This window comes from Callorhinus ursinus, unplaced genomic scaffold, assembly GCF_003265705.2.
Source record: "Callorhinus ursinus isolate GAN/ISIS: 27379988/994484 unplaced genomic scaffold, GSC_fseal_2.0 scaffold48, whole genome shotgun sequence".
Lineage (NCBI taxonomy): Eukaryota > Metazoa > Chordata > Mammalia > Carnivora > Otariidae > Callorhinus > Callorhinus ursinus.
This window is the reverse complement of record NW_027397110.1, coordinates 9,114,610-9,127,088: the sequence shown is the minus strand read 5'-3', so window position 1 is coordinate 9,127,088 and position 12,479 is coordinate 9,114,610. Positions and strand designations below refer to the sequence as shown.

General features: G+C 54.7%; 1 protein-coding gene across 2 annotated transcripts; it reads left to right on the top strand.

The window, feature by feature from the left end:
* The first annotated feature begins 298 nt into the window (after positions 1-298).
* On the top strand, positions 299-11,980 carry LOC112831358 (DNA dC->dU-editing enzyme APOBEC-3H-like). Of its 2 annotated transcripts, none has more exons than XM_025881601.2 (8): positions 299-441; positions 1,760-1,913; positions 3,359-3,638; positions 3,867-3,978; positions 9,745-9,901; positions 10,528-10,795; positions 11,022-11,137; positions 11,478-11,980. In XM_025881601.2, the coding sequence occupies exons 1-8, from the start codon at positions 416-418 to the stop codon at positions 11,523-11,525; spliced, it is 1,161 nt and encodes a 386-aa protein (XP_025737386.1). In that variant the 5' UTR covers positions 299-415; the 3' UTR covers positions 11,526-11,980. The 2 variants fall into 2 exon arrangements, with proteins under 2 accessions (XP_025737386.1, XP_073738862.1); XM_073882761.1 differs by having other exon boundaries at positions 309-441; positions 1,811-1,913.
* Positions 11,981-12,479: the final 499 nt, after the last annotated feature.

Genomic DNA, 12,479 nt, shown 5'->3' with positions numbered 1-12,479 from the left:
AGCAGACAGGTGGAGAGCAATACCTGGGTCCAGACTTGGGAGCACAGGGGTGATGAGGAGGGGGCTCACTCTGCTCCTCCAGGGTCTGCCTCTCCCTGGAGCCGGCCTCCCGTCTGCCTCTCTCCTGCTCTCTTCAGCCAGGCTGTCCCAACCTCCTCTGGCATCCTACTTTCTCTTTCTCTGCAATAACTCGGATCCTGTTGCACCGAGGGCAGCTCTGCCCGCGTGGTTGGGGGGGTGGGGCGCGCTCAGAGACGGAGAGAAGGTGGGTCTGAGCCCAAGGAAGTGCAACCACCCGAGGGCCCTCCCACCCCTGAAGCCAAAGCAGGAAGGAGGTGGGGCCTCGGTGGAGGCGGCCTAGGAGGTCTCAGATCCCGAGGGGGGGGGCTTTCCTAAAGCAAAGCCGGTGAGAAGAATGGAGCCCTGGCGCCACCGCCCAAGGTACCCCCGCTCCTCTGTCCGCGCCAACCCCCCCAACGGGGCCCCCTTCCGCAGCCCCTCCTTCCTGGTGGCCCTGCCCTTGTGTGCCTCTGTCCTTGGCCTCTTCCTCCTCCCTGTGGTCCTGCTTCCTTTCTCTTCCTCTCTGGGCTTCTTCTCTGCAGAACCCACTCCTGCCTGGGTCCTCACCCTATTCTGGGGATGCTCCCACTATTGCTTCTGAACACGCCCCTCCCGCACCTCCACCCAGCCCCAGGGTACTCCAGGCCAACCTCTGGGTCTGAAAGTCTGTTGAGCCTGCCCCTCCCAGACTGTGCCGGGTGATGCCACTCTCTGAGGCTTCTGGAAGTTTCTGTGCTCTCTTAGCGCTCAGAATTTAACTAAAGCATGAGCGAAGAAGTGGGTGGATTTAGTTTAGAGCACTTTGATTGATTTTCTATAATTTTTACACCATTATAAACACGGTGTGAGGCTAGCTCTCGGAGGCAAGAAGAGAAGTCACCTATTGCAGGGCTCTCCCAATCACGGGCAGACACATAAATGCAACCTGTTCTCAACCTTACCCCCAACCTTGGTGACCGAGCTTCAGGCTTCATGTTTGTAAGGACCACTGACCTGCAGCTGGGGGAAAGATGCCATAGTTGGGAGAAATGCACATATTTACAATGAAGTCGAGAAAAAGACCCAGGCAGGACTGCAGGCTGCTGCCACTGCAGACATGGGAGGTCCCTGTGGGAAATAGCCAGCCTGGGGAGCCAGGGCCCCATCACTCACTAGCCCTGGGCTTGCCCAGGCTGCTCCACCTCCTGCCCACCTTCCTTCCCTCGAGGGTGGGGTTGGCTCTCATGGGATCTGGGGAGGACTCTGTGAGTTCAGATATTTAAAGCACTTAGAATAGTAACCTGAATGTCTGAAGGTATGTATTAACCTGATACTTTTTTTTTTTTTTTTTAACGCATAGGTTAAAAAAATCAGGAACGAATTGAAGTGAAGTATTAGAAAAGCCGTTCTCTGGGGATGGAGGCTTCCTATTTCTCTTTGCAATTTTTCTAGTGGGTTGGGGGATGAATGAGCAGGAAAACCAGCATGGCTGGAAGAAGCAGGCCCGCAGGGGCCCCGGCGGGAGAGGCCCCCCGTCCCTGCTGTCCCTAGCAGCACCCCCCCACCCCGCAACAGTCCAGCCTGGAAAAGCGGCAGACAAGGCTCAGGGCCCTGGAGCGGGGGCAGGGCAGGGAGCCCCTGTGCCCAGGGGAGGCCATGGGCCAGGGACAACTCCAGAGAGCGCTCTCCGCATTTTTGGTTTTCTGTCTTTCGCCCCCAGAGACCCAATGGGGTGGATAAGTCCTGAAACCTTCTTCTTCCACTTCCCAAGCCTGCGCTACGCTTTCGGGCGGAACTCCTGCTACCTCTGCTTCCAAGTGGAAAGAGAAGGGGAGGGGCACTCCTCCTATGACTGGGGGGTCTTTCAAAACAAGGTAAGGCCTGTTAAGAGGCAGGAGCTGAGTCAGTTGGGAAGGTGGAAAAGAATGGAATAAGATGCCAGGTTGGGGCTCTCCATGGTGCATGCTCCTTCCCCCGACATTGTTCTAAGTCTTTGACCCAAGAGCGCCCTGCTTGGCCCTCCTGGAACTGGATACAGGATGACGTTTGATGTAGCCTGTGGGCCTTGTTCAGAGAGTCCACCTGCATTCATCTCCGAGTCTTGTCATGGAGCTTGGCCTCTAGCAGGCTTTGATAAAAGAGCATGTCTAGAAAGTCGGGGCCGATTGGACACCAGAGCCTTTTCTGCCCTAGTAATGGTTCTGCCGGTCGAGTCCTCGGCCGCGGCCGCACCACTGACTCATCCAGACTCAGGACCTGTGATCCCTCAGGAGAGAGCCCGTACCCCTCATCTGCCCGCCCCCGGCCTGCTCCCAGCCACAGCCCAGGTGTCCCTGGAAGGCTGCCATGGCACCCATGACCAGCTTCAGCAGTTGCTGGAGCCAGGCCACCCTCCTGCAGCCCTGCCCCCTAACCACCTGCCACTCCTGAGAGATGTCCCACTGCACCACACCCCTGCCCTCTCCTCTCTCCTGACATTGCAGGCTTTTCAAAGCCTCTTTGCAGGAGAGAGCCGTTATGGGCGGGTCAAGGGTACCCCAGTACTAACCCACAGAAACATCATCTGAGTCATGTATGTCATTTAACGTTTTCTAGTACCCAGTGTTTAAAGAGTTAAGATAAACTGATGAACTTAGTATTGATAATGTATTGGGTAATATATCTAAGAGATTATTTCAAATTATAATTAATATAAAAATTCTTCATGAGGTCATTTACATTCATCTTTTTTACTATGTTGTTGGAACGAGATGTATATTTTACACTTGCCCCACTTCTCAATTCAGACAAGCCACATGTCAAGTGCTCTGGAGACAAGTGGGGCTACTGGCTCTCCTGTGGGGCAGCATGGCTGTGTGGCCTTCCCCAGCAGACAGCACCCACGGAACCAGCCTAGACCCCAGAGGGCTTGGCCCGGGGCCAGTAGGATGTCTATAGGATGGGTGGATGGATAGGTGGATGGATGGATGGATGGATGGGTGGGTGAGTGGGTGGTTGGATGGATAGGTGGATGGATGGATGGATGGACGGACGGGTGGGTGAGTGGGTGGATGGATGGATAGGTGGGTGGGTGGATGGATGGATGGATAGGTGGATGGATGGATGGAGAGTTGATGTTGGAATTGATGTCAATGACTGTGGGAAGGAATGACTCAGTCAGAAGAGACAGTGTGGGGGGAGATGGAAAGGAGGGATAAATCAATGAACAACATGCCCCTGTGACTCCTGCGCCCTCCCCCTTCCCCCACGGCCCCCAGCTCTGCCAAACTGCCTGCTCTGCCAGCCAAGAGTATCCCCTTCTCTTCTCTGCCTCTCCCAGGTCTATTTCGAGGCTCCCTACCACGCAGAATTCTGCTTCCTCTCTTGGTTCTGTGACCAGGATCTGTCCCCTGACGAGCATTACCATGTCACCTGGTTCTTATCCTGGAGCCCCTGCCCCACCTGTGCAGAGGAGGTGGTCAGATTCCTGAGGGAATACAGGAACGTGACGCTGAGCATCTTCACCGCCCGCCTCTACTACTTCTGGCGCCCAGATTTCCAGGACGGGCTTTACAGGCTATGGTCTGCAGGGGTCCACCTGGACGTCATGTCTTTTGAAGGTGAGAGCAGAAGGAGCTGGGGGACGAGAGAGGCTGTGGGAGGGAATAGGACTGGGGCGGGGGGTGGGGTTGGTGAAGGATCTAGACTATCCCTAGGGAGAGTGGGTGGGAGGAGAGCCTGGGAAACCGAGGCAGGATTGGTGGCGCCTGGCAGGGAGGGCACGGGAGGGTCAGGAGCAGAAGGCCTCCCAGGGCCCACCTGACTGCCCTCTTCCCTCTTTATCTTAGATTATGAATACTGTTGGGACACCTTTGTGGACCACAATGGGATGCGCTTCCAGAGTCGGGATCTATTAAGAGATAATGATTTCCTGGCCACAGAGCTTGAGAATATTCTTAGGTGAGGGCGTCCTCAGCCCCCTGGCCTCTCCCTGCTGCTGTGCCCCCTTCCTGGGCTCCAGCCACCTTCACCTCCCTCCCCAGTCCCTCAAGCCTCCCCCACTTTCCTCCTGTGCATCCTCCCTCCTTCCTCAAGGCTTCCCTCCCGCATGAAGGGGCCCCCCACCTGGTTCCTTCCATCTCACCACATTAACCAAATCTCGTTAATAAACTGAGGGTATATGGGCATGAATATGTCTAAGTGTGAAAACCAGAAGCTGTGAGAAACATCCTTCCCGAGGATGTGACTTCTCAGAGAACCAGGGTCCTTGATGAGGGGGTACTGCTGCGCTAGGACTTTAGTGGTCCGTCCTCTGGGCTCACCGCGGGGAGCCCCTGGTGTCCCTCTGCGTGTCCCGGTCTCCCCTTCTCATAACAACATCAGGCAGATTGGATTCGGGCCCATCCTAAAGGGCCTCATTTTAACAGCCATCTTTTTAAAGTCTGTACCTAAAATATAGTCACATGCTGAGGCACTAGGGTTGAGACTTTAGCGGATGGATTTGGGGTCACACGGTTCAGCCCAGACAATGACCCGGGGCCTTTTTGAGCTGAAGGCGTGGGGCAAAACCAGGGTCCTTATTCTGCATATCTGTCTCCTGGGTTATGCCTGAGCTGCCCCCCCACCACGCCCCCCCCCGCCCCCCGCAACGTGCTTCCCTTCTAATCCTTGCTGCCCTGGACCCCTCCCCCCCACCGCCACCGCCTCCCACCAGGTCACCATCACACCTGCCCTCACTCCCATGTCCCTTATCCCCTTCCCACATTGCTGCCAGAGGGGAAGCTCTGGGCAGGTGGCAGCCTGGAGACAGCAATGGAGAGTGAGTTTACATTTAAATAAGTTTTTGAGGTTTTTTTAAATGTAGGATTGGGTATGGGAGGACTGAGGTCATCAGAACTTTTCCAAAAAAGCAGAATCAAAAGTGGCAGGTGGCCAAGAGTCAAGTCAGGGAGACAGGGAAGCACGAGCCGTAGAGGTAAAACAGGGACCCTCTGCTTCTTTGACCACAGAGCCAACGACCCCGTGAACATACTGGGGGGGGAGGTCGGCGGCAGCGGTCCATGGGCCGGCCTGGACCAGGGCACGGGGGAAAGGAGGAAGAGGTCAGCCCTAGACGGCGGGATTCTGGGCAGGCAGAGGCAGGAGAAGCAAGAGGGCCGGTGGTCGGTTTGGAGGACATCCCTAAAATCACTGTGGAGCACGTGCCAGGTCCCGTTCAGACCAGCTATTTCTCCCTCTGATCTTGGCCGGCTAGGTGTGACTTGGTGGTGGCCACAGACCCCTGGCCCTCCCCGCGGCTCCCTGTCTGTCCTGCTGCCTGGGGGCCAAGGGGAGAACGCAGAAGGGCTCGGGCTGCCCCCCCCCCCAGTGCGCCCTGCCGCTCTCCCTGCCCGCGCAGCCTCACGCAGGGAGGCACAGACAGGCACGTGTGGACGGCACATCTCTCGACCGCCTGCGTCGTCAAAACGGGCCAAAGTGGCCTGCTCGAAATATCCCCTCCTTCTGGAGAAAAGAACCATGCAGAAGGCCAGTCTTAGAGATCCGTGGGGGCGTTCAGGACATTTCTTCCAAAATAGTCACCGTCCCGCTCTCGCACATCTCCGTTCTCTGCCTGTCTCTGACGGCTAGCAAGAGTTCAGCCTTCCTGCTCCTCTGGCCAGGGGCGTCTTAGCTGTCAATTTGATCAACACCTGAGTACGCAGATCTGATCACTCTCTTGGAAGGGCCCGAGCCCAGGTTCTCATTCTGGAACCTTCTTCAGGGGCCTCTGGGTATGAGAACAGACGGGTGTGGAGGGGGCGCCATCCCCTCAGATCTTCCAGCTCTTGCCCGTGCTCTTGTTACCCCCTTGGGGCCATCCCAGGGCCTGTAGGGCAAAATGAGGTGTGCATGGCAGGGGCCACCAGCTGGGAGAAGTTCGGGGACTCATACACGCATGCGGTCTGCACTGGGGGTGGCCGGCGGCTGCTCTAGGACCTCCTCTCTAGAATTCAGCTTTCCCCAGGTGCTCTTTGTTTTTCCATCCGGGGTCTTGGTGGACATGTGAGACAAAGCAAGAGGACAGCTTTCAGGACGCACACTTCAAGTCCAGGCCCCCGACTCCTGACCTGGGAGGCCTTGTGGGGGCAGCAAGATCCCTCCTACTCATGGAACACTGAGGAAGCGGGAGGAGCCGGGCCAGTGCCCCTGGAAGGCACTCCAGCTCTGCCATTGGTTTGCTGTGTGGCCCCAGAGAGTAGCTCAGCCTCTCTGTGCTGGGATCTCATCGAAGATGTCAGGATAATGATAGGCCCCTTCCAAAGCTACTGGGGCCTGTGGTAGAGGATGGAGTATAGGAACTGCTCAACACACCTGCCTTCTCCAGGGTTGGAGATGAAGATCTGACCTGTAGACCTCACTTTCCAGATGCCCAGAGTCCTGACAGGATAGTGAATGACTCCTAAGGGCAACACAGGGGTAACGAGGGAAGGGTTCACTCCACTCCTCGGAGAGCCTGCCCCTCCCCAGAAGCCCGCCTCCGTCCAGCTCTCTCCGGCCAGGCTCTCCCAACCCCCTCTGCATATCCTACTTTCTCTTTCTCTTTGCAATCACTTGTTCCTGCTGCCCCACCCGAGGGCGGCTCTGCCCAGGGCGGGGTGTCTCAGAGAAGGAGAGAAGGTGGGTCTGAGCCCAAGGAAGTGCAACCACCCGAGGGCCCTCCCACCCCTGAAGCAAAGCAGGAAGGAGGTGGGGCATCCAGGGAGGCAGCCAGCAGCCCGGGGAGGTCACTCCAGATTGGGGCTTTCCCAAAGCAAGGCCAGCGAGAAGAATGGAGCCCTGGTGCCCCAGACAAAGGGCAGGGCTGGGACAAGCCAGCTGAGGAGAGGCAGCTACCCCGGAACTCCCAAGGTCAGGTAAGTCGAGGGTCGGGGGGGGGGGGGAAGAAGGTGGATGGGAGTCCAAAGAAGCACAATCAAGCTAGGGCCTCCCACCCCAGCTTTTGTCTGGCAGGAAGAGGGTGGGTCCACCACTCAGACTACTGTGGGAGGACACTCACAGATACGGGGCTTTCCCAAGGCCAAGAGCGGCCTCGTGAGAGGGAAGTGGAGCTGGAGAGCCCAGGGCTCAGGCCAGGATGGGACGAGCCTGCCAAGGAGCGTGGGACAGGGCTGCAGGGACCAAGGACCCCTGCTCGCTTGGCTCTCTGCCTCCTTCCTCCTCCCAGCCCCACTTCTCTCCCTCTCTGACACCTCATCGTTCCATCCGCGGGGTCTGTTCCTGCCTCTGACCTGCGGGCACCGCCTGGGCAGGTGCCCATCTCCCCAACCCCCCACCCCCACCCCTGCTGCCTCCACATCCTGTCTCTGCCTCCGTGGCCCTCTCCCCTAGGCGTGGCCCCTGCGTCTTCCTAAAGCACTTTATTTAAGCTTAGTTGTAGACTTTAGTTATAGACTTTAGATTCAAGAATGACTGAGACAATTGGAGTCAGCTATAAAAGCGTATTTATACATCTTATTTTAAAGACTTGCACAGTTTTGCAAAGGATGCTCTAATTTCTGTAACCGACCTGAGCAAGAGTTCATCTGCCTGATGCTCGGGAAGCCAATAATGAACTGACACTGGGTTTCTGTGCTGAAGGTACAGGCTAGTTGCTGGTGTGGTGCCACCCAGGAGAACTGGGAGCCGATGCTCGAAGGTCCTAAACTCCTCGATGGTTTGCAAGTAAGGGTGTTTAAGGGCAAAAATTCAGGGTTAGGGGTCCAGGCTCATGGGTTCTTCTGATTGATTGGGGATTAGGTAAACTTCAACATTGATTAACTTGTCTTTCTGGTACCAACCGGTATGGTTTCATCCAGATTGTGGTCAGTGGTCCTACTGCTTCCCTGGCCCAGGTCGGAAGACCAGCTCAGCAGTGCGTGCGCATCAGTGATGCTGCTCTGTTTGTAGAAGCCAAGCACCTCGTGGCTATGATGACCACATAGACCGTGTTCCCTGGGTGACGTTCATCATCTTAAGCAAAGCATCCTCTAAGTTCCCTCGGGAATTTTCCCAGCGATCTTTAACTGCGGGCGGCTTTCTGCAGACTTAGTTCTGTGGATGGTTTCATTTCTGTTCTGTGGAGGGAAAAATCATCTCCAAGACAAGAAGATAAATTGTTTCCCATGAAGACACTACCAAGTGTGAAAAATTAAATTAGTCTTTAAATGCTCCTTACGAGTTGTTTCTATCATCCCTCAATTTTAGCCATTCAAGGTCAAGCTTTAACACTGGTGCTATTAAGACAGTGCACTTGTCTAAAATTTGAAATAGTCCAGGCTTGAGTGTCTGGTTTCCCAGGGACTGAGGAGTTTCCCAGGACGTGGGAACTTCAGTGCTAAAATTGGGAAGCCACGGGGCAGTTGGTTGTCCTAAGTGTGCTATGAATGGATGTTTCTGTTCTAATCTTCATGCTGAGGGCAACCAGGTGCCCTTGAGAGTAGCAGCTTCAGGTGAGGTCACTGGCCGGTAATCCAAGGCCACAACTCAGAGATGGCTTTTAAATGACAGTCATCAAAATGCACCTGAAGCTTTACTAATTAGCATAAGGGGTATCAGAGATGGGTTTCCGTTGATGAAATTTAGTGGCTTTGTTAATTAGCATAACAGATGACAGAAATGGTCTTTTGTTGATAGAATCTGTGGTGTTTCAACAAGTTGGCTGGAAATATGGGGAAAACATTTCTGGCCTTGCAGGAACACGGTATCCCGTAGTCTGTGCTCTGAGGAATGACACCCTTGGCTTGATTCCTGTGTCCGGTTCCAAGCGTCTGTGGTCACCTGAGCCAGACTCAGTGGTCAGCCAGGTCACGTTAGCTTTGGGTGGAGTGTCCAGAAGGAGAGTGGGCTGGGGCCCCATCAAGCTTCCCCAGCTCGTTCAGACTGTTTGCTTGGTCAATAATGTCCACACTCAGTGGGGCTCCGCTGGTTGGAGCTCTCATGCACCACTCTGGGGCAGGCAGGAGGGCTCCTCGTTCTGTCCACCTACTTGTATCTTTGCAGAGCCGACAGCGTTTATCAAAAAGAATCCCGTGCACGCAAGCCTACATGAGCCAGGTCACTCTGCAACTGAAAAACAAGCAAGATACAAGATGGAATACTCTCTAGAGTATAATCACAACTGGGGGGAGGAAAAGCTATTTGACCTTTAGCCAAAGTCTCTGTCACAACACTCCCTTGGTGACAACAGTTTTTCCTGTTCACCAGCCTCTCTGTGCTTTGTACAGGCAGTTAAGATTGTGATGCCCACGCCTAAGCAAAGAGCAGAGAGTTAGAAGAATTACCAGTGCAGCCCCTCCATCCCCAAAGAGAAGGGTTGTGGCATTGGACATCAGGGTTGAGATGTCCGTGGGACCTGAACAGAGGGGTCTGGGGCACAGGACAAAGATGGGTGAGCCAAAAAGTTCTGATGTCAAGTTCTCAGGGTGGGGCCCCCCAGCCAGCCCAAGGCACCCTGCCTGCAATGACCTTCAGTGTGGGCATGGTGGGTGCTCCACCAGACCGGAGGTGGGGCTGTGTGCAAGTGGGAGAGCTCACCCTCTTCCTTCCTCCTTCCCAGCCCTCCTGGACAACAAGGAAAGAGGAGAATGTCCCTTCCCTCCCCACCCCAGGGGCCCAAGTGGACCAAGGAGTTGGGTTCAGAGGGTGACAGAGCCTGGGGTGACACCAGAAGATGCTCTCTGCATCTTTGGTTTTCTTCCTCTTGTGCAGAACCACAATGAATCCACTACAACAAGAAATATTCTTCTATCAGTTCGGCAACCAGCCCCGGGCCCCAAAGCCCTACCACCGGAGGAAGACCTACTTGTGCTACCAGCTGAAGCCACATGACGGCTCCGTAACTGCCAAAGCCTGCCTTCAAAACAAGGTGCCAGGCGGGCTGTCTGGACACAGGGCCGGTGGGGAAAATACCGAGGCTTAACTGGGTCTGTTAGCCCTGCTTCCCGGGAACTCTCCATGGTTTTCCTGTCCCTGGGCCTCTGCAGAAACTCTTCCCTCCAGCAGAATGCTCTTCCTGCCCCTCTTTGAGAATACATTTACTTGTCCTCTGGGTGTCAGTTCAGTCGCTGCTTCTGAGAAGCCAAGCGGTCTTCCAAGGACTGAGCGCTCAACCCCACCTCCAAGAACTCCCTCATACACTTGCCCTCTGCTTTTCTGCCCCCCCTGCCCACCTGCCCCATCCTGCCTCCCTCCCATTCTGACCTGCTCCTTGGGAACCCCACGTTCTAACATCTCCTGATGTCCAAAAGGCAAGGTCTGCCGACCATCTGGGAATGGTGCCATGGGGATGTCTCTCTGCCAACCCATCTCGTCCCAGGGGGTTGGGTCTGATTCAGATCAAGCTGCAGATGCTTTGGGGTGCTGAATCAATGGATGAGTGAAAGAAGGAAGGAAGGTTCTTTCCCCATCTTAGGCAAGTTCACGGGGCGGAGCCCCTTATCCCCAGTGGTGCCCTCAGTATGTGACCTTTCTTCTATCTGGGACCCTCCCTAGAAGAAGCGCCATGCAGAAATTCGCTTTATTGACAGTATCATGGCACTAAAACTGGAAAAAGACCAGAGATTTGAAATCACCTGCTATGTCACGTGGAGCCCCTGCCCCACCTGTGCGAAGGAACTGGTTGCATTTGCCAGAAAACACAGCCACATCAGCCTGCGGCTCTTTGCCTCCCGCCTGTATTTCCACTGGCTCCAGGAGAATAAGCAGGGGCTGAAGCAACTGCACGCATCCGGGATCCCAGTGGCTGTCATGAGCTCCCTGGGTACGGAGAGGGCAAAGCTGTCAGGGGATGGGAGGGTTTGCAGCTCCAAGACGGAAAAGCCACTGGGGGAGGAGGGGTTGCTGGACCAAAAGGTGGTGGCCCAGCTGAGGCCCAAGCTGTGACACCACCAGGAAGGGCAAAGGAAGGAGGGGTCCCTGGAATTGCAGGGTGCACGCTTGTGGCTTTCCTGCCCCTGGGGCCTGACTGCCTTCCCTCTTCATCTCAGAGTTTGAGGACTGCTGGAGGGAGTTTGTGGACAACCAGGGCAAGCCTTTCCAGCCCTGGAACAAGCTGGAACAGTACAGTAAAAACATAACCCGTCGGCTCCGGAAGATCCTCAAGGTGAGAAGCTGTCCCTGCTGCAGGCGCCTGGCCCCCCTCTCCCCCCGCGCCCCCTCATCCCAGCTCCAGCGCCCCCTTGTCTCTGTCCCTCCTCTCCTTGCTCTCTGTCCCCAGTGTCCCCCCACACCTTTCTCTTTTCTCCCAACACCCTTCCCCTCACCCCAACAGGGGCTCCCCGTTCCTTCCTTGTCTCCCTTTTCTTAGGATCTTGTCTGTTTTCTGGTTCCCTCGAGACCTCCCTGGCCCTCTTTGACCCGGCTCTTCATGTCCCCTCTCCTTCGCTTGCTCTCCGCACTGCTGGCTGCCAATGACACTTCTAATTATTCTGTTTCTCTCTCAGCAGCCACAGAATGATTTAGAGAATGAATTCAGAAATTTGCATCTTTGATGACCATCAATCGCCTACCCCCCACCCCCCCATCCCCCCCACCCCTCCCTGTCCCTGGAGCATCTCAATGCTTCATAAACTGCTGACTTTTAGGAGCAACTTGTGAGTTCCACAGGCACACCTGAGCCTCCCCCGAGTCCAGAAAACCTTCTTTGCCTCCTTCATTCTTTTGTTCCTCTTTTTTTTTTTAAATAAGTGGATATGTATTTTTATAACTGAAAAGATAAAAATAATTTTTAGGTCTGTAAAACGTGGGTTATTTTCTAAAAGGGAGATCAGGACTTTCCCTCACAAAAATATGAGTATAAAGGACTTTTTATCCTACTGCACCAAGAAAAAAATGTATTTGAGAATTCCCTCTAAAGTCTAGAACAGTTGGATCATTTTGTCATCCCAATATTCTCTGTTCCTTCTGAGTATCTACTGTGTGTCTAAATAAATAAGATAAAACTGTTGAGTGCATGCAGTTGCGCATTGAATTGCTTGGGGGGATAAATAAAACCAGTTGAACAGTGTTATTCGGTGTTCTTCACTGAAGCAATAAGCACCAACTCCAGCCGATTAAAACAAGAAAAAAAAATTTGTTAAAAAGATGTTGGGTGGCTCCTCGAAGCTCTAGGAAAGAGGGAGAGCTAGATCTGGAGGCTTCCAAGCCAGGAAGGAGCCCCCAAACTATGCTGCAGAGCTGGTCTGATGAAGATGGCGCTGCCCATGGCAGCATGCACCCCCCCACATCAGCCACACTTGGAAGCTGGGCACTGACCTGGAGCCCCTGCCTTGGCTGCCTCTACTGCCAACACCCCCGCCCAGAATGGGGAAAAGGGAAGAAGAAAGGAGTGACAATAAATAATGAACACAGCAGGGGCACCTGGATGGCTCAGTCCGTTGAGCATCAGACTCTTGATTTCCACTCAGGTCATGATCTCAGGGCCATGAGATCAAGCCCCGAGACAG